The sequence below is a fragment of the Lynx rufus genome, unplaced genomic scaffold, assembly GCF_022079265.1.
Source record: "Lynx rufus isolate CCGP_SWC_20201006 ecotype Redwood Valley unplaced genomic scaffold, mLynRuf1.p SCAF_12, whole genome shotgun sequence".
NCBI classification, from domain to species: domain Eukaryota; kingdom Metazoa; phylum Chordata; class Mammalia; order Carnivora; family Felidae; genus Lynx; species Lynx rufus.
This window is the reverse complement of record NW_025814826.1, coordinates 35,788,241-35,809,960: the sequence shown is the minus strand read 5'-3', so window position 1 is coordinate 35,809,960 and position 21,720 is coordinate 35,788,241. Positions and strand designations below refer to the sequence as shown.

At 39.2% G+C, this 21,720-nt stretch overlaps 1 protein-coding gene across 1 annotated transcript in view; it reads right to left on the bottom strand.

Annotated features, from left to right (window-relative positions):
- Positions 1 to 3,044: 3,044 nt before the first annotated feature.
- ATP6V0D2 (ATPase H+ transporting V0 subunit d2) overlaps positions 3,045 to 21,720 on the bottom strand; it is a 43,522-nt gene continuing 24,846 nt past the window's right edge. The window contains exons 3-8 of the mRNA XM_047073785.1: positions 15,739 to 15,917; positions 14,226 to 14,305; positions 12,394 to 12,471; positions 6,128 to 6,304; positions 4,901 to 4,978; positions 3,045 to 3,206 (exon numbers count right to left, since the gene is read on the bottom strand). Of these exons, the coding sequence (XP_046929741.1) occupies positions 3,045 to 3,206; positions 4,901 to 4,978; positions 6,128 to 6,304; positions 12,394 to 12,471; positions 14,226 to 14,305; positions 15,739 to 15,917 (754 nt within the window). The remainder of the gene's footprint in view (positions 3,207 to 4,900; positions 4,979 to 6,127; positions 6,305 to 12,393; positions 12,472 to 14,225; positions 14,306 to 15,738; positions 15,918 to 21,720) is intronic.

Here is a 21,720-nt window from a genome sequence, read left to right as displayed (position 1 = left end):
TGTATCCTTCCCATACCTACATCCTATCTGTGAGATCTGACATTATTAACAGCATTTTTTAAATAGTGGTAAACATAAGAGTTACTACTAATGAAATCCTCAGATCTGATCATCATCAAGTCTTCCTTCACTCTAGTTTTCTTTTATTTCACCTTCTCAATGTCTTACTACATTGCTGCCATGCTGGGGGGTTGAGATGGAGGTGGAGGTGGACACGTCAGAATGGTTACATGAATTCCTTCATTGTCCAGCAATAGTTTACTTAGCCTTGGGCCAAACTCTTCCAGATCTAGGAGATCCAGGATGGTCATTTCCATTTGCCCTCAGCCCATGCTCTTTCTTAAGGCATCTGGAACAGATAAAATGACTGCATTTCTTCTTAGATGTTCTCTAAATATCCTGAGAATTGCAACTGCTATTTTGAATCCCATAGAGCACCACAAATTCTCCCAACTGCAAAACCTCATTAGAGACTTAGTTCCTGTCCACGGGTAGACTGATAAAGAAGGGCATGTGAACTGATACAAAAGGAAACGGGAGCAAGGCTAGAGGGAGGGGTGACACAAAAGGGTAAGGAATGGACAGAAGTCTACACTAGGGTATAGGCAGGACTGCTGTAGACTGCATGCAGTTCTGGGTATAGAATTCATTAGAATACAGTGTTCCAAGACCAGCCATGCAGCAGACTATAGAGGTGGAAATCGGAGCAATTGATGAAATACTGCTGGGAAGAATGTGGGAAAGGGATGGTAAGGAGTCTCAATTGCTTAGAAAAAGGCTTTTAGCCTCATTGTTTTCTACACTGCATATATAATTGACTTTTGGCCTCATTTTACATAAGATAAAATGCTTTTCAAAGGTCCATGATCTCCACTGTAGACCAGTTTCCTAGGGCATGACAGAGAAGTCAGATCCCAGCTCAGACATCTGAAAGCTATTAAAATCCAAGGCAAGTTCTTCATAGTTTTGGTTTTGTTTTGCTTTGTTTCAAGGCAAGTTCTTCTTTGCAGCGTGTGTATCTTCCTAATGGGGGCATGTTCTATTTGCCTCACAGGGTTGTAGGGAAGTTCCTGCTCATATAGTCACACAATGGTTACACTTGACTGGGGAAGGGGCTTGGGGAATTGGAACCATTCATTTGTGTAGAAGGAAAGGGACTTGCGGCCCTTTGGATAACTTCAGCCTGTTGCATTATGGCCCATTTTAGGGCCCCCCCATACATACCATGCAGAGGTGAGTGGGCAAGGGTTGGGCTGAGAATCCTCTCACAGTAACTTTCTCTAAGCTGCCTCTTTCCTATTATCATCTTTGCTCTCAGCTTGAAACCTTAGACCTTCCCACTGCAGATACCATAGATTAAAATGTAAAATATAGGCGTTTCCTGGTCCAGGAAACTCATGCACGGCCAGGAGCAAGTCAGGGAGGATGCTTCCCAGACCAGAGGCCACATGTGGGAACCAGGCTCTTTGGGGCCAGCTGACAAGTCTGCAGTGGAGCCCTTTACAAGGCACTGGACTTTAGCCACCATGACATGGGTATGAGCCAGGCTTTTTGCACTGGGAAATCTAGGTATTTGACTTTCCTTTCAGGAATCTGAGCCACTGCTTTTCCTTATGCTTAAAAATCTCTATTAATAAAATTACCAAAATATTCTATGAAAAAGTTGGATTTGGCAGAAAAATACATTTACTCCTTGGTCCAGGTGCCTAATTTAAAATTTTTTTTTTCAACGTTTATTTATTTTTGGGACAGAGAGAGAGACAGAGCATGAATGGGGGAGGGGCAGAGAGAGAGGGAGACACAGAATCGGAAACAGGCTCCAGGCTCTGAGCCATCAGCCCAGAGCCCGACGCGGGGCTCGAACTCACGGACCGCGAGATCGTGACCTGGCTGAAGTCGGACGCTTAACCGACTGCGCCACCCAGGCGCCCCCAGGTGCCTAATTTTAGATACAAGTATATGTGGATTCCCTGTACATACACTCAAAGAGTTTCATATATATATATATATATATATAATTTTTTAATGTTTATTTATTTTTGAGAGAGAGAGAGAGAGAGAGAGAGAGCGTGCGCAAGTGGGGGAGGGGCAGAGAGAGAGGGAGACACAGAATCTGAAGCAGACTCTAGGCTCTGAGATGTCAGCATAGGGCCTGATCTGGGGCTCAAACCCACAACCTGCAAGATCATGACCTGAGCCGAAGTTGGACACTTAACTGACTGAGCCACCCAGGCGTCCCTATATGTTTATATTTTAAAATATAGTAAATACAGATTTTCTACTTAGGAATCTATTATTTTTAAAGAAAGAACTTGACCAGTGTTTGTTGATTTTTCCTTTCCTGGGTAGAAATTCTAAAGAAATTCTATAAAAAATCCATATCTTGTAAACTGAATGTGGGATTTATTCTTCTGAATGAATGAAATACAATTAGCAGGGTTACTTTCTTCTCAGGCAAAGCATGAAGGAACTGCAAGAGATTTAAAGGGAATTGTGAGGAAAGTTTAAACAGGAGCCTTAATAACAAATTTAATACTACTTGCATCTAAGGAATATGATTCAGAATTGTGTAGCTTTCCCAAGACAACCAGTAAAAGTGTATTAGGAAAAAAAATACAATATTTTCATCACATGTGGTCCATGTTGGCCTCATATAGCCCTGGATTTTTGTGGACATAGGGGAGGAAAAAGAAAAGCAGACAGTACTTGGGCCTGTGGAGAAGCATAGGAAAGCAAGAGTAAAACACTTTAGTTAGATCTGATTGTTAATACAACCAAACAAGAATAGGAAAAGTACTATAGGTTAATTAGGATTAATGTCTAAGATCTGGTAAAAAGTGAGACATAAATGGGGAAACAAAATTTAAGGCCGCTGGAAAAAAAAAGAAATACTATTTCAGGGCTGATTTACTATGTTTCTAGTGGGTCCGCAATGGTGTGGATTATTTTTATATAACCCAGATAATATAACACAATTATTTTTTTTCCCCTCAGAACCTCTTCTTACTATGTAAGATTTTCCGCATGTGAGGTCCCTCAGTGGGTTATAAAATTGGAATGTAACTGTTAATTTTAGTTCGATGTCTTTGTGAAATGCATTCTGCTATCCACACGATATTTCTCATTTCTTGTTCCTTCAGCTTTGTGTATGCGTAAAACACACCATAGTGGAATTGCCTGTTGAATGCCAGCACATTCATTTGTACCTGAGGAAAGAAAAAAAAATACGGACCATCACTTCTTGGGAGCATACTACATTTATGAAGTAACATTAAGCTACAGACTAACTTGTGTTTGTGCGGTGCTTATTTGTATTTAAATACGCAATGTCCAAAATGGGTCAAATAGAAGAAAACAGTAACAACTCATCAAGTTCTAAAGGGAGCATTAATGTCACTCTATAGATGAAGATAGACAATAGTAGTTTTAAAAAGGCAAGTTTATATAAATAAATAAATAAATAAATATAAATAAATATAAATAAATATAAATAAATATAAATAAATAAATACAAAGTAGGTTTCTAGAATTGCAAGACGAACTCCAAATCTGAGCAGCACTGCTACCACAAAGATAACGAAAATCTTGGTGTTTGTGTGGAACTTTGTAGTAATATAGTTGGCTTTTAGCCAGAGGCTTGTTTCACTTAGGTAAACTACTTTTCCTTGGCCACAACTTTGAACATTTTAAAAAGGTTTGTAGGCTATCTAACTCTCCTCCATGGCAATGTCACAGGCCCCTGGGATTTGGAATGAGTGACATTATGAGCTTTCTTAAGATGCTCTGCAGCAACAAGACATATGGTTGAATTGTTTTGTTTTGTTTCTGCAGAAGGTAGATCAGTAATAGAAAATTTTCAAAGAAAATTTGTTTAACTGGGGTGAAGTCTGAAATGGAGTAATTCTTTTATTCTTTTCCATTTTGAAAAAAAGGATGAGAGGTACTGAGTCCCTCGTGCGGCTCTGAAAACCTCAAGCCAAGTATTCAGGAAGTGGACGTCCTTGCTTGCAGGAACAGACACTTATTTTTCCTGCCAAGGGCAGCTTTCTTTGAAGCACTTGTGCAATAGTGTGGAAGTTTAAAAATATCCCTAAGATATGGGATAACTTGCATTGTTTTTACTTTTTCTGTGACAGGCACTAGAGAGCTGTTGGAAAATGTGTACAGTAGGACTTACAGGAAGGGTCCCATACTGCTTTGTGGAGCCAGTCTTACCCTAAAATTTGGATAGATTTCAGGGTTCTCTGTCAATCAATTAAAAGGGAAGAGCCAGTGGTTTTAGAGAAATGAATAGAATATACCAGAAAAACTCTCTAAATTTGGGAGACCTTATTATCCCCCTCAAAAAAGGCCTTTTTGTTGAATGGTTTAGTAGCCCAGGAATTGACTATGAATGAATTAAGTGTTCTGCTTTTTAGGAAAGAGAATCATTTAGACTCTCTGGATGGATTTCTATACAAATAATTAGTAAGTGTTGCAATTGTGTTCATAAGCTATATTATAACCGTAGACAAATCCTTCTTGAAGAAGGAATGGATCAGAGAGTAAGATGCACTTAACAGAGTGTACAGCATGAGGATAGTCAATATATGATCATGGGAATGTCCTAGCTCTGATTCTCTGGTGAATTATGGAATTGCTGCTTTCCTTGCAGAGCATCACTATGCACACTATGTGTTTCTGGGTAGGACAATTGCGCAGGAAGCCATCATATGAAAACCATTGGCCTTCCAGGGATGCTAATACCCATTTGGCCATCAAATTGTGAATGTGTTTAATCAAGTGAACTGATCAACTGTAAAAAGACCCGCCACACACAAAAAGAAAATCCGAAGTAAGAAAACATCTAAATCCCAGAGCAAGAGAACATAAACTAATAGCATTTCCATTTATATCATACCTCACGCTCATAAAACACATCCTCCAACGTCTTTCCTCCACTGCCATCACCCACAGCCTCAAACAAAGGCTTATATACCTAAAAAACAAAAAGATTATTTTAAATGAATTCTCATTTCTTATATATGAGGATATTTTCCTGGCTATATAGAAAATGATGTATCTGTCTGTTCTAAAAAATCTATCCAGAAGGGCTGAATGGTTTTTTGTAGGATTTTGGCCTCCTGAAAAAATACCCCAAAAATCCAGATAAAAAAGTATGGATGGAATTCTAACCATTGGCTTATTCAGGTCTTTAGAAGAAGCAGCAAAAGCAATTGTACTCTCAATGTACATCGGATGAGCTATTTTCTACATTCAGTTCTTAGGGCTAGTTGGGCACATTATAGAGGCTAAATGAATGCTTGAGGTTTAACCATCACAGGTTCATGGGTTCTTTGGCATGGCAGTTGATAAACTTCACATGGAATTTCAGGTGTGGAAGGGGTGGAGATTGGGGAAACGTTCAAAATTTAATATTATGCTCAAAAGCTTCTTGCAATGACATGAGATACTACAAAGTTTTATGCAGTTTACTGGCTTCTCTTTTCTGGAAGTCTTCAGAAACCCATAGGAAAAGATAAGAGTGTCATTCCAGTTCTGGAAAAGTTACCTGGAGGAAATCATGTTTCTGTAAATTAGAAAGAATGGGATCTGGGGATGAGGTGTAGAACCTGGATGTGGATTAAGGGCAGGACATAGCAGCCTTCATTCCAGTGCCTATTTCTGGCCACTGAAAAGGTATAAACCAATATGTCCATATTCTCCCTTGTATTTCCGGTAGACATTCTGTACCTGAGCCTGTTTCGCCAATGGGCACTTGAAAGGACTACTGGGTCAGGCTATTTTATATAACTTTGACATGAGCTCACATATCCAGAACACTGCACCAGTCCCTTGGGGAACTTGCTTTCTCAAGCACTTCAAATGAAGTACTCAAATGACTGCTCCTTGGAGATTTAAACAAGTACTTGCTTGGCAGGAACCTCAAAAAAAAAAAAAAAACACTAGTATGGGTTAGAAACTTCAAGTATTTCTTTGGGAGACACAGTTACAGAATGACTTTGCTTTCTACCTTACAAACATTATAACTGCTCTAGATAAGATGTGTAATTTTGATGTGTGAACTTCTAAAGTACACGTGATGAAATAGCATGAGGCTTTCAGGGTCCCCAGTGTGGTCACGTACTCCATAATGGTCTGCTACTCTCCTCATCTGATCGAAGTCTTCTGCTTGAGCCAACAGGCGCAGCCCCTCAGGGTACAGCTTGCCACAGGTCGGGTAGAGGGTCTCCCGGTCGTCTTTGCTCAGTTCAGTGCCAAAGGAGTTAAGAGTGATGATAAAAGCACGTCTGTCAGCCTCAAACTGAATTTGCAAAGACATAGTATCAGCAAAATCTAACCATGTACTAACTGCTGTAAACAGAACCCTAAGTAGACAAATTTATGTCCAGAGTGATTCTCTCTCTTTTCTGGATTTATGTCTAATTTTAATACAAATATGTGTTATTAATATCCCCTTAGTCTCAATGGAGTAATTTTGCTTCCCAGAAAAGGATCACCTAGTGATAATAGGTTAGGACTCTTGAAACCCCACGAAACTTTAGTTCCCAGGAACTCTGCAATTAGTTACTCATGTGTCTCTGTCACATAGGCCACTAGAGTCTAAAATATCTCTTCCATGAAAATGGGAATAAACCTACTTGTTGGGGTCTGTTCAAGAATAGGACAAGATAATGTAAGTGGAAGTGCCTGGGGGGTGTTTGGAGCAAAAAGTGCACGAAATAAATATTAACATCTCTTTCTGGTTATTGATGTCAGTAGGATTTTTTACATAATGAAACTTTATGCTATATGCCATTTGTTTATACTTTTTAAAAATGTTTTATTTATTTTGAAAGAGAGAGAAAGAGAGAGAGAGAGGGAGAATGTGAGTGGGGGAGGGGCAGAGAGAGGAGGGAGAGAGAATCCCAAGCAGGCTCTGTGCTGTCAGCACAGAGCCAGATAGGGGCTCGATCTCATACACAGTGAGATCATGACCTGAGCCGAAATCAAGAGTCAGATGCTTAACCGATGAGCCACCCAGGCACCCCACCATTTGTTTGCTCTTTAATAGTTTCGGTTTTCTTCTTTAAAGTCCTAGGTTGGACATCAATAAATCTAACTCAGTAGCTAAGAATTACATGGCCCAGGACAAGTTACCTTTCTCTCTGGCCTCAGTTTCCTCACTTGTAAGATGATAGGGTTTGACCTCATGATCTTTCAGGTGGGTCATGTATGCTCATGGCCTGCCTTTGTGCTCAGCACCACTAGGCAACTGAGCAAACAGCTCCAAGTCAGGCCTATTTCCTGTAACCACTCTGTATTTCTTGAAATTTCTTACTATTCCTTTGGTCTCCATGTTTCTTCTATCTCTTGGTTCTTCTCCTACCTCTTCTGACCATTCCATCTCAGTCTGTCCTTTCTGGGATCCTCTCTGCTTATCATGGGAGTTTATCATAGTGTCCTTGAGCTACAAAACTCTACATTCCTAAAACACCCTGCACTTGCATTCTTTTAAAATCTGGAAATTCTTTCTCTCCTACTCCACTGTAAAATCTTTGAGGGAAATCATGTCACTCTTTTTATTTTTTATTCTTAATATCCAGTGCCTGGAAGTGCATAAGAAGATCATTGAATCTTCAATGAATCTTCATTGAATCTTCAATGAATCTTCATTGAATCATTGAATCCAACAGGATGGTCTGTGAGTCTCTTATTTTCAAATTTCTATAATATTCTCTACAATGTTGCTACTCAAGGTGTGTTTCATGGTTCAGTAGCTTTGATGTCACTTGGAAGCTTGTTAGAAATGCAGAGTCTCAGGCCATAGTCCAGCCCTCCTGATCCAGGGCTTACATTTTAACAGTATCCCAAGGTTATTTGAACGAACACAATAGCTTAAATAAACTGCTCCGCAATAGCCTTTGATCAGCGTACTTTTGACTAATTAACGAATCTAGACTTGCAACAGATATTGCTGGAACTCTTCTGTTAGAACAGGTGTTTCCTATCAAGAGGGTGAGCTTTAGTTCCTTCTGATCCTTTTGATTGATCTCATGGAAAGTGTGGGTGACCCAGAAGCAGGGAGTGGCCTCATTTGGAAGCAAAGGCAGCTGCCTCTGGCCTCTGAATGTCACCAGTCCTAGCAGTAAGTTTAGACCTTCCAGGGACAGGAGAAGAAATGTAAGAGGGAGATTTCATGGCAATAAGAAACCTTGAAATAAAAATTAGAGCAGGAGGAGCAACAATAGAGCCAATTGTCCCACATGCCCTTCAAGGTGCTTCCTAGTTCTAAGATGTTGGTTTTTATTCCTGTTTCCCCCCACTTTTATTGAGAAATAATTGACATGCATTGCTGTGTAAGATGTTGGGATTTTCCAGAGAGAAGTAGGGTGGGGCAGCAGAACTGCAGACGGCCCGGCAGCAGAGGCCATTCTGGAGGAGGACGCCGCGTGAAGTTAAAGCATGACATTGTGGAGGAATGGTCATGGCTCAGGCACTGGGAAAGCAGTTGAAGAAGAAGAAGAAGGCTGGACAGGTAGCTAGGAAGAGAACAGGAAAGGCTTCGCGTGCCATGCCAGGAGAGGACTTTGGTTGATACAATTGGTTATCTGAAACACCACACACATTCCAACTTCTTGTTCTTGTAAATACTTCTTCCCTCTGCCTACAATGTGTGTACTTCATTCCAGAACTCTCCATGTTGAAATCTTACCTACATTGAAGGGTCCCATTAAATGGCTTTTATTATTTTTTTTTTATTTTACAAGAAGTCCTTCTATTTCCTTCCCAATTGGGTATGATTTCCTTTGACTCCTTATTATACTTCAGTTTCCCTTTTATTATAACAGTCTGTATATTTACCTCAGCACCCTTTTCTAATCTAGAGGTTCTTTGTGTGTGAGGGTGTGTTTTCTTAGTGAAAAGGACTATAATCTTGAAATTGTAAAAGGGCTATCCTGTGTTTGACCATCCCTAAGCAGACAGTTTGACACAACATCTGATTATGGAAGAGTAAATGGGGTGGTATTAGATTTCACTTAAGCCCTCTCTGTCATTTTTAGAGGGCTGGCATCCTGTGTGGCATAGAGGATGCCAGATGTCCTATGTCCTTTCACCCTTCCTTATGCTCATTCATTTTAAAACCATAACTTATTTTTTGTTGTTGTTGCAAAAACTAAGTATACTGTTGACTTATTCAAAGTCATTATCACTTGCACATGATGGAGGTGGGCTGATCACACATTTTTGCCGGTTCATCATTCGAGGAAAGGAATACCTTGTGGGGGCAGTGGGTGGAAGAGTCAACGACAATGGAAGAGTGAACTGGAATCAAGCCCGGCCTCATTAGCATGTGTACCAACCAGGGAAGATGAAACAAACTTATTCATCTGTGCTTGTTTTTCACTGTTTCATTAAACATATAGATTGTCAGGAGAGCAAAGACAAATAATAAAAGGCATAAAGGCAAACAGTACATTGCAGTGTATTTCCCTTGACCATAAGTCAATTTCTTTTTTTTTTTTTTTTTCTTCCCATAGGAACTCACAAGCTTGTAATTAGGTCAAATGTTTGCATGCAAGTCCAGGTTAATGCTCTCTTTCACCATATTAAGTCTTTTTCAGTCTCCTGTCAACCCAGATTAAATAAGAACATAGATGGAAGAATGTGATAACTGAGGTGCTCTAATGTTGCACAAATAAAATGAGAGATAATTACATGATCTGATATATTTATATAAATCTGAAAAATCTCTTCTGATCATATCATTAGACACATTATAATTGCATGCTCTGTGTAACTAATACTTCAGTGTAATGTATAAAGGTAGTTGAGTGGACTTTTATTTTTTTATTTTTAATTAAAAAAATTTCTTTAATGTTTATTTATTTTTGAGAGACAGAGAGAGAGACAAAGTGTGAGCAGGGGAAAGGCAGAGAGAGAGGGAGACACAGAATCTGAAGCAGACTCTAGGCTCTGAGCTGTCAGCACAGAGCCCAACGTGGGGCTCGAACTCACGAACCGCGAGATCACAACCTGAGCCGAAGTCAGACACTTAACCCACTAAGCCACCCAGGTGGCTCAAGCGGACTTTTATTTTTAACGCAGCTTAAAAAAGAACCTAATCTAATATGGTAGTATCATGGGTATAGGAAAGGGATAATGAGAACACTGGGTATTATATAGTATTTTGATCAAACCCTTCCAGTGACAAGGATTCTTCTACTACTATGCTGTCCTTTCTGCATTACTGAGGATTACAAAGACATAATTCTTATCTATTTTTGATTTTTATACCACATGCAGTATGATCTTGCTTATGAATTAGTACTTACTTTTATACAAGAATTGTGAATGCTAACTTTAATGTATAAGTAAAATAGTGGATGAACATAGAGGAACCAGAGAGAGGCTGCCTGAGTTCAAATTCTGACATTACCACTTCTTAGGTGTGTGTCATCAGGCAAGTTACTAGCTTCTTTGTGCCTCAGTTTCCCCTTCTGAAAAATAGATGCTAAACTCCCATCTTGTTGTTGTTGTGCTGTTTTGAAGTCCAAGTGAACTCATGTACATTAAGCACTTAGGATAGCATCTGGCACATAATACATGTTAACTATTGGTAATGTCATTGTATACCTCTTGAAATGTTCTGAGTTTTGCCATAGCTCTTATTGCACATAGTTTGTGGGTATAAAGCACACAAGCCATTTCTAAACCACAGGAATTATGCCATGTTGAAATTACACTTTTGAGCCATGGATAATGTGGCTTCTTATAGTGTGGCTAGTAGTTAAAAATTTATGACAAGAAAGGGGAGTGCTTCTTAGGGCCAGCAGATTACTTATGTTCAGAATGTCTGAAAGAGACTAGCTCACTTTCTGACATTTAGTATGCCATAAAAAATGTTATTTATTTATCAGTGCCCATTTCCTGTGTAATATAGATAAAGGCAAAAAAGAATTTTTGGAGTTCTCCAGTGAAAAATTTTTACTTCAAGGACTGCTTTTGCTTGAAGAGTTTCAACAGGGGATAGCAAAGTAACTTCAACTGTAAAATTTTAAAGATTAAATGTTTTGAGGGGAACTAATTTTATCATATGCAGTTTCAGAACACTAGGTTAAAATACATGCAGATGAAGTTATTCAAGTTTTTTGTTTTTTCCTTTTTTTGCTATAAGGCAGTTCTTACCAGGCTTTTCTTTCTTTCTTTCTTTCTTTCTTTCTTTCTTTCTTTCTTTCTTTCTTTCTTTCTTTCTTTCTTTCTTTCTTTCTTTTAATGTTTTTTAAAAAAACTTTAAAGCTTATTTTTGAGAAAGAGAGAGAGAGAGACAGAGAGCAGGAGTGGGGGAGGAGCAGAAAAAGAGGAAGACACAGAATTCAAAGCAGGCTCCAGGCTCTGAGCTGTCAGCACAGAGCCCAATGCATGGTTCAAACTGATGAACTGCAAGATCATGACCTGACCCGAAGTTGGACGCCCAACTAACTGAGCCACCCAGGTACCCCATTACCAGGCTTTTCTTGAAATCAGGTTATTGAACTATTTAATCTACCTACCAACGAAGTCACTGTGACAGATAATCTAATGATTAAGGATATTCTTTAGGCAAAACTTAGTTTCACAGGACAAAGCAAAGGGCTTTTCTAAGTCTAGAATGGTACCTGCCTCCCTCCTCCACCATTTTGTTATTCATGTGAAGCCAGAAAAAGAGATCTATAGGAAACACAGTACAAAATATGCCCAGCATGTTCCCAGATCCTTCTCATCTCTGAGATCAACATGTGCGAACAGGAAGATCTCTGAGCACAGATGAAATTTGTGATGAGAAAGGGAAATTAGGAAGTTTATAGCATCAATTAGAGAGGTAGAAAGCAATGGTGGCATCTGACAGATAATTAAGTGAGCATGCCAACCGTGAATCACCTAACCCCAAAAGTCTTCCTAACCAGAGCTGGAATGCCCGAGGGTCGTTTGAGTTTCCTTTATTTTAGGATTTATATAAGGAACAAGGCCCAGAGTGGACTTTGGTTCCAAGTTGTGAGAATTCCCAGATGCCCAGTGTTCCCTCATTGGAGGGAAGTTGAGTGATTATTACAAGTACTCATATTTCACCAATTGTTAATAGTATACCAAATTTTTAACTAATTATAATCTATTCATACCACATAAAAATGAATCATGACCAAATTTTGTAAGCATTTTTCTTTTCTAATTCCAAAACAACTTTTCAATGTAGAAAACTTGCAAAATACCATTCTTAACTGAAAGCATCAAATGATATATATGATAAAATATGTTGTTTATTTTATTTTTATATAAAGGAGCTTCTAAGATAAAGAAAGATAAGTAGGACTATGCAAGTGAAAAGTGTGTAAGCATATTATTTGGCATAAAGAAATTCAAGGACTTTCTTACCTCAAGAATGGGACACATGATTTCTGCTGTGACATCACCATGATTCTTACAGAATTTATAGAATGCCTCGAGGTAAGACTTAAAAAGAAGAAAGATCATAAAACAATAAAATGAAGATATTTTCCTTTGGAAATTTGTAGATCAGCTTTTCATGGCTTATTAAATACTTTAATGGAGGTTGAGTTACTTGTCCCATAGGGCGATATTTTATTAAAAATTTGGTACAAACTTTCACAATGAAGTATGTTGCACAGCTTTAAAAAAGAACAAAATTGTACTTATCATACCTTATGATTCCTTAACAAGCACTTTTTTTTGCATGGTTCTTGGGTTTATTTCACATGATTAATGTTTGGCACTCTAATTAGAGTGCCAAACTCTTTTATGAGCTCAACAAATAATTCTAGATTTGGTCCTGTGCCGACATTTAATCTCTCTTGGTGCTCAGGAGACACGTTTGGGATGGCTTTGAACATGGAAGACACGTTGGAAAGGCAGAGTCTGGGCTGTACAGTTAGACTGACTGTGTTTGAATCCCAACTCAATCACTTACCATTTAACTGACTTCTGCCAAGTAAATCTTACCTCTCCATGTCTCAGTTTTCTCATCCAAGGAATGGGGATAGCACATAGTTTTGCTGTGTGGATTAAGTGAATTAATGCCTATAATTTACTTAAAACAGTGCCTTCTGTTAGCTATATCTCAAAGATGGCTGCTCTAAGTCCATAAGTTTCTTTATAAAGAGGAAAATTGCCTGCAACACAATGCTTTTGAAAGGACCTTATGTTTTAGCATACCAGTTATGTAAATGGCATGACAGTATATATTCCTTCAGTTACTCTGTGAGAGTGTCTGTCCAAAGATGCTATTGTTGTATGAGTGTAAATGGACAGAGTTTGCTCAGTGCATATGACATAGAGCTACTCAAATGGTGGCAGCATAGGCAGATAGCTGGCCAGATCATGCAAGGTGGTACCTATGTTGTAGTGTCCACGAGTTGGTCATCTTCGTATGCTGCACACTGTCAGTAAATGGACAGGTTAACTGTGAAACTCAAAGACTCTATAATAGGATTAAGGATAGAGATGGATGCTACATGACACAAGGCTCGCTGTGTATGCTGGGTTTTGTGGTTTTTTCTTAAAATTTTTTAAAAGATTTTATTTTTTTAAGTTTTTCTTAATCTTTATTTATTTTTGACAGAGAGACAGAGCATGAGTGGGGGTGGGGTACAGAGAGAGGGAGACACAGAATCCAAAGTAGTTTCCAGGCTCAGAGCTGTCAGCACAGAGTCCGACGCGAGGTTTGAACTCACGAACTGTGAGATCATGACCCCGAAGTCGGTCACTTAACTGACCGAGCCACCGAGGCACCCCTAAAGATTTTATTTTTAAGTAGTCTCTACATCCAACACGGGGCTCGAACCTACAACCCTGAGATCAAGAGTTGCATGCTCTATTGACCGAGCCAGCCAGGCACCCCTGTATGCTGGTTGTTTTAAAATGGATATGGTTCATCTTGCTCATCTATCCACCCACCTACCATTCACCCATCCAGCTGCTACCTTTTATGCTCTAGGCACACCAGGCAAGGAGCTAGGAATACAGAGAAAGATGGGCGCATTACTTCCTCTCAAGAATCTTGCTGCTTCAGGGGAAGCTGACGTGTACGTATTTAACCAAAAGACCAAGACTGTAAAAGCTGTATTCCAACCATGTATAGCTTCATAATTGCAGAAGTTGGCTAATGGGCAAAGTAACTTTTGATAAAGAACTCTGGTTAAGATGTATTATGTAAAAAAGAAAACCATAATATTTTGGGAAACACTTACCTTGTACAGTTTATTGCGCAGTAATTCAATATTCAGTTCATCTAGGGTATTTTCAGACATGCAGTCTTGAAAGAATGGAGCTGAAAGTGGAAATGATCACACAAAATAAATTCATCAAAAGCATGATTATCAACTATGGAAAGATTTCCTGCACATACCATCCTGTGCTCATTCCTGACCAGGACACTGTAGAGTGGCAATCCACAGACTGGATAAAGCTACCAGTAATGGTGACAGTGAGAGTGATTAGTTATTTAGCATTTACTCTGTGCAAGCTGTTCACTAAACATTGCATGTATTTGATCCTCACAACACCTTGGACCTGTTCACTTTATGCCTTACTTTTTGAAGTGCCCCTACCCCTCATCTAATCGTAATATTTATCACTTCCAACCTCACTATATGCTAAGGATTGAGCTGTGCTAAAACTGTGTCATATTTAGTTTTCAAAACTCTGTTATACTAAGATACTATTGTTTTTATTTTATTTTTTTTTAATTTTTTTAACGTTTATTTCTGAGACAGAGAGACAGAGCATGAACAGGGGAGGGGCAGAGATAGAGGGAGACACAGAATCTGAAATGGGCTCCAGGCTCTGAGCTGTCAGCACAGAGCCTGACGCGGGGCTCGAACTCACGAACCGTGAGATCATGACCTGAGCCGAAGTGGGACGCTTAACCGACTGAGCCACCCAGGCGCCCCATTATTGTTTTTAAAATGAGGAAACTGAGATGCACTGAATTGCCCCAAGTCACCATGTTGGGACCAGACAGAGCCTGGAATCAAACATCCATGATTATAGGCTTACCGTCTTTCTTTCACACTCCCTTAGCACCACACATTTAATGACACCATTTTTTTTTTCTTTTTAAAATTTCTGTTTTCAACAGCAACTATTTTAATAAATGATCTACAGTGAATTGCTATGAACTGCTACTATCCAGGTTTCCTGACAATAATGTATATAAAATTATCCCATTAGCATTTTGAATGCTAGAACTATTATCAGTGCTACATTATAATGAAATTAGCATTTGTTTCCTCATTGCTTCAGGTCATTTGACAGGCACCCCTGAGCGTCTCAGAAAAATGGCACTCCTAAACTTTCTAAACAAAATGTACACAGCCTTATTTAGACAGAAATTTAAAAGGAAAGGATAAGGAATTAATCATATAGAACCAGTTAGAAAATTAATTTTTTGAAAAATGACAAGTTCTATCATTTATTTACTATGATCTGGTACAAAGTACAAAGATGTGGAGGTCGAGAGGTAGCCCCAGCTCCTACTGGGCTACAAATGGATCTTATGTGACTCTAGGAAGGTTACTTTCATTTGTTGCCATCTGAAAAATGAGGGAGCTGAACTAGATGATTCCTTAATGTCCCTTCCATGTCTATGAATCTGTATAGTATGATATTATATTCATGGAGAAAACGATGAATTGAATGTGCATTTTTTACTGACTATGATGATGTGCACACGCAGCTATACAACTGCTTATGCATTTGTACCTAATGGTGTTTCAACCAGAACAGCATTGAAGAGGTCCGAAGGTGTCTCAGCAATGTTGACTGCTTCCATTTCTGTGAAATGGCCCAGTGGGTGGCACTTCACCAGAATTTCTTTCACAGATTTTTTTTGCAATGCACCATTCATCAATAGAATCACATTGTCTATCATGTAACTGCACCTGTTTAGAAGAAAGAAATCAATTGCATGAGAATAAGAAGCATACCACCAGTAAAAAAATAAAAATATAAAAAAAAATAATAAATAAATAAACAAAAATATAGTTCAGGCATATACTTTTTCATTAAGGAAATATAGGAGTCTCTTCTTATTTTAAACTTTGGGGTTTGAGAGATGTGAATGGGGTAAAATATCTGACTCTCTGGGATATCATAGTTTGAAAATCAATGTTGTAACAACTAACTAAAGCTAAATAAAACCTAGGCTGGTGGAAATTTGCAGAAAATGACCCCTACATTGTAATTGGTGAACGTGGTATGAGGGTGAGTGTGAAATTGTGTGGTTTCTCAGAGTGGGCTATGGTCTTAAAAAGTTGAGGAACACAGACCTGGAGCATTTCACTCTATCTTAAAAACTGACTATTTAAATCTGTAGTAAAGCCCATCATTGAGGGGTGCCTGGGTGGCTCAGTCAGTTAAGTGGCCAGTGGTCTTGATTTTGGCTCAGGTCATGATATCACAGGCAAGAGACTGAGCCCCACCTTGGGATCCATGTTGGGTGTGGAGCTTGCTTAAGATCCTCTCTTTCTCTCTCTCTCTCTCTCTCTCTCTCTCTCTCTCTCAAAATGTCAATTTCCTGCCTGTTTAAAAAAAAGCCCATCATTGATCCAAAATGAAAAATTTTTTATTAAATTTAATATTAAAATATTTAATGTTTGTTTATTTATTTAAAAATTAAAATATTCTGTATTCTTTTCCTCCTATGAGACCAGGTAGTGGACTTTCTAGCCATTTTCTCCCTAGATCCCCAAGAGCCCATAGGTTCATATTTTATATGGTTACATGGCTAAATATAAGCTCTGCCCAGGATATTCTGGATGCATATGCTTGTTCAATCATGTGCTCAGCACCCAAGATATTCCAAGCAATGAGGTTGAGAAGTAAAAGAAACACAGTCCCTTACTTCACAGAGAATATAGTTGGAGGGAGGAACTGGACAAAGAATCCATTACAGTAAATTGTAACCAAGCACAGATGCCAGGCAAATTATAGTGTAGTGAGGGGATTCAGAGCTGGGCACCAAAACAGCCTGGGATGGGACTTCTAGGGAATGCTATTCAAGCTGAAACTTGCAAAACGAGTAGGAGCTATCCAGGCAACAGTGGCTAGGAATTAAGGAAAAGAGCACTTCAAAGCAGAAGGAAGTGTATGTGAAAAGCCCCAGAGAAGAGAATACAAGGAGTTCTCTGCCTGGAGCTGGGCGCTGGAGGTGGGGCTGTGGCTGAACAAGCAAGGTTTTGACAGACAAAATGAAGAATCTGGGTGTGGGGGGCGATGGAAGATACTGAATGCCTTCAAGCAGAAAGGGGTGTTATGATTTATGTAGAATGATGATTAAAACAGAGAAGGGTAAACAAACAGATAGTGAGGTGCTTTACAAAAGTTACATCATTTAATCATGATAACAACACTGTCATGATAACAAGGTGTACTGTGATTATCTCCATTTTACAGATGAGGAGCCAGAGGGGCCAAGGAAGGTAAAAATCTCACTCATGATGACACAGCTAACAAATGAAAGAACTGAGGAACTCAAAAGCAGTCTGCTTCTGGGATCTTTCTCTTAGCCTTTATATTATGCTGTGTTTAGCAGTCAAGGATAGTCAAGAATGACACATAGGTTTCTAGGTTTACAAGATCGTGGAGTCATTTATTGAGATGAGAGCATTGGAGGAAGAGTAGGTTGTTGTGGGAGCAGATGCTTTGGACAGAATGAGTTTAGATGCCCGGGAGATATCCAAGAGGAGATGCTAAGTAAGCTTCAGAAATATGAGTCCTGAAGACAGCTGGGAGCAGACATTTGAGGGGGGTTTGTGGGGGTGGAGGGTAGTTTAACAGTGGAAACATAAGTCTTGGGTATGGTTGGGATCACATCCTAGACTGCATATAGTGTTCTGCCCTGAGAACCCTGGAGAAACTCAACATTTGAGGACCTCGATGGAATCTCAGAAAGAATGACCAAATAGGAGGGGGAAAACCAGTAAAGAGAATTCTACAAGTCCTAGGAAGAAGTGGTCAGAGCATCAAAGGCCACAAGAAAGTCAAGGTAGACATTGAAGTGTCCATAAGATGCAGCAACTAAGTGGTTATCTGGCAACACAGTGAAAAAACTTCCAGTGGAGTTTATTGGTGGAAGGGACACAGGAGAAGGTGGCAGAAATGTGATCACGTGTGTTGAAAGTGAGTGGGAAGTAAAAAGGTTTAAAAAGAAAAGATTTCAAACAACAAATTGACCTTAAAAGGGGAAGACAGTTCAATGGAAACCCAGGGGCCAAGGGGCTTTGGATTTTGGTTTTTGTTTTTTTAAGATGGGAGAGAAAAGAACATGGTCCAGTGGTGAAACGAAGAAGGGAGCCGAGAGGGTGAGGTTTTGAATCAGGAGAGCGAAGGGGCAGCCAACTTAGGAGCTGAGGTTCTCCAAGTTTGACAGTGACGGGACTAACCCCTGCCACAATTCAGGCTTGAAAAGTAAATGAATAAAAATTAGCCAAGTCTCTTAGAAGCACTGTCCCTGGAACGTGGCTGCAGTGGTCACAAGACTTCCTGTGCAAGAGTGCATTTCCCGCTGGAAGAGAATCTCCTTCATTGTGAAGCTTTGACAGTTTACCCCAATAAAAATTCTATCTGAAGAAGTTTAGAAGCAGGCAATTATCCCTTTATAAAAGGCACATGACTCTAAAGTTTCTTCGCCTCCCAAACAGCAGTACTAAATTTAGACATTATAGAATTTTAGACTCCTTTTTATCTCTTGAAAATGATATTAAAATGGAAGTGCTTATTTAACTGTCCTTTTATGGCTCAAAAACTATTACCTGAGAGGGGAATTGCTAGCACTTAATAACCCTTAGCAGGCTCCAGACATTTAATTGTTCCCCACAGCACCTCTGTAATGTAAAAACATATGAGCTGCTAACATTCCCAACTTGCAGAGGACTATTAGACCAACGTTGACAGGCAACCAATGTCAGTGCTGTAAGGATTTAGGCGACATGTAACACTCAAGCCTTTGCCTGTGCAGTAGGTGTGCTCATGTGTGTATTGAGTTAAACTTACTTGCTTTTAGGGATGTCTGGTTGGCTTAGTTGGTAGAACATGACTGTAGTATCAGAGTCATGAATTGGAGCCTCACATTGGGGGTAGAGTTTGCTTAAAAAAAATCTAAAAATTTAATTTAATTTTTTTTTTTTTTTTTTTTGCTAATAGTCTAAGCCCTATATTGCAAAGAGCAGGGCTATAGAGATTGGTTTTATTTCAACTCATTATTTAAATGGTCTTGTTTCTAAGATGGAACAGTAGCACAGTTTTCCTAGTTGTTCAGGAAATGAAGACAGAACACAGGACTTGGTCCATGGCAGGGGGCAGAAGGGAGAGGACTTTTTTCCTGTCCCCTCCCTCATCCCTATCACACATATGCTGGTATATAACTATCATTGGCTCTCTGGGGTGGCAGGGGGAATGGCATGCCTAGAAATAGTTTATATTCTCCAGACTCTAATCTTTATAGACCTTCAGGGCCGTGCATACAGTGATATAGTGGTAGGGAATAAAATCACTGCTGATATTGCTTGAGTAATTTCTGAGCCTAAAGACACTTGGATGTTCACCTAGTTCAATGTTCTCATGTTTTAGATAGTTGTGTTCATAAGTAGTGACAGAGCCAGGATGAGTTGGGTTAACTTTTCTTCTAGTAGTCTAGACAAACATCCTCATTTTAGCCCCCTCCTAAATATTTTATTCTATAACTCTGATATTGGCACCTACGAAAACCATGATGTCACCAAAAATTGTGATATAGTGAACGACTTAATTTCAAAAATTTTAGGTTGTAAAAATTATAATTTTTAAAATACGTGCCCTCTTGGAGGCTTTTACTGTGTGTCAGACGGTGCATGCATGTTCTCACTCAAGCCGCACTAGTCAATGAGTCAATGCTGAAAGGACCATCACTACCACCACTTTATTTAAATATCTTGTCCAAGATAACACTGCTAGAAAGAGGCAGAGTTGGTACTCCAAAACCAAACCTCTGACTCTGTATTAGATTCAGAAAAAACAGCTAAAGTCAAATGATATTTTCACATTTCCTTTTGGTCTTAGTGCTATTTTTTTCTCTCTCTCTTTAAAGTTTATCTCTCTCTCTCTCTCTTTTTTTTTTTTTTTAGTAATCTCTATGCCCGAGGTGGGGCTAGAACTCATGACCCTGAGATCAAGAATTGCATGCTTCTCGGGGCGCCTGGGTGGCGCAGTCGGTTAAGCGTCCGACTTCAGCCAGGTCACGATCTCGCGGTCCGTGAGTTCGAGCCCCGCGTCAGGCTCTGGGCTGATGGCTCAGAGCCTGGAGCCCGTTTCGATTCTGTGTCTCCCTCTCTCTCTGCCCCTCCCCCGTTCATGCTCTGTCTCTCTCTGTCCCAAAAATAAATAAACGTTGAAAAAAAAAAATTAAAAAAAAAAAAAAAAAAAAGAATTGCATGCTTCTCTGACTGATCCAGCAAAGCACCTTTATTTTTCCTCTTTTTGTTCCCAAACTTATTTAAGGGTCTTGAAGCTAATTAAAATATATTTCTTATATGCTAACTACCAAATTCTGGGCTGTCATAACAGTTGCTGAATGGTCAGATAATGTAGAGCCATAATTTGGCGAGTTAGAGGAATTATTCTTCAGCTCTAGTCAAAACCTCTGCTCAGCCTCAGATCTATATTCTTTCACTTCCTTTTTGTGGCTATGACTGACTGGTCTTCTCATAGACATCACAGTCATATTATCTCAAAACCTGAATGCTCCTAATGTTTCTCTTTCTTCTGTAATTGCTATCAGCAACATCACTACTTTCACTCCTAAAAATCTGTCAATGGCTTCCTTTTGCCTTTAGAATAAAGAACAAATTTCTCATTATTGTACACAAGGCTCTTTATTACTTGGCTTCTGATTACTTCTCCAGCTATGAATGTGAAAAATATCATTAAAAAGAAAGTGTGCATTTTAGAAAAGTGAATAGAACAGAACCCCACCCTCCCCCACCCTGCAAAAGAAAACTCTTAAGGGGCAGTAAGAAAACTTTGCAAGGAAGACTGAGGAAGGGCCAAAATGGGAAAAGGAGCACGAAGAGAAAGTGTCATCACAGAATGCAGGGGACATGGACATCAACAACTGAATACCAGGGCAAGTTATGAAAGGCTGAAAATATATCCTACTGGACCTAGCAGCTAGAGTGGTTTGGGTGGCCCTGTGGCATAGACAACAAGACTGAAGTGGTTTGAGTAAACAAGTGAGAAAATAGAGGACTCTAGACTATCCTTTTTAAGAAGCTTAGCATCAAGGTGTGGGAAAGGTAGAATATCACTGTCTTCAAATAGTCACTGTGTAAACTAATGAAATCATCCATATGACATTTTGTCAATCTTAAATTGTCCCTTAAAGAGCCCGGGCTTTGAAACAAAGAAACCTAATTCTGAACCTAACTCTGTCACTTAAAAACCAGTTTAACAAGAGCTCCATTTTCTCAGTCTTAAAATGGAAATATTTATTCAACTTTGAATGGTTGGCATTAGTATTAGTAACACAAATGAAAGCACAAGCAGAGTGCCTCAGATAAAGGAAGGCAAAGTCATACACTCTTAGAGGAAGATAATTTCCTATAAACCAGACTTTGGAGGAAGGGGAGCAGAAAATTATAAGCCACATCATCTTTGGTATAAAAATTTGCAATGTTTAAACTCTTTTATGGTCTGAGATTTCTACATTTC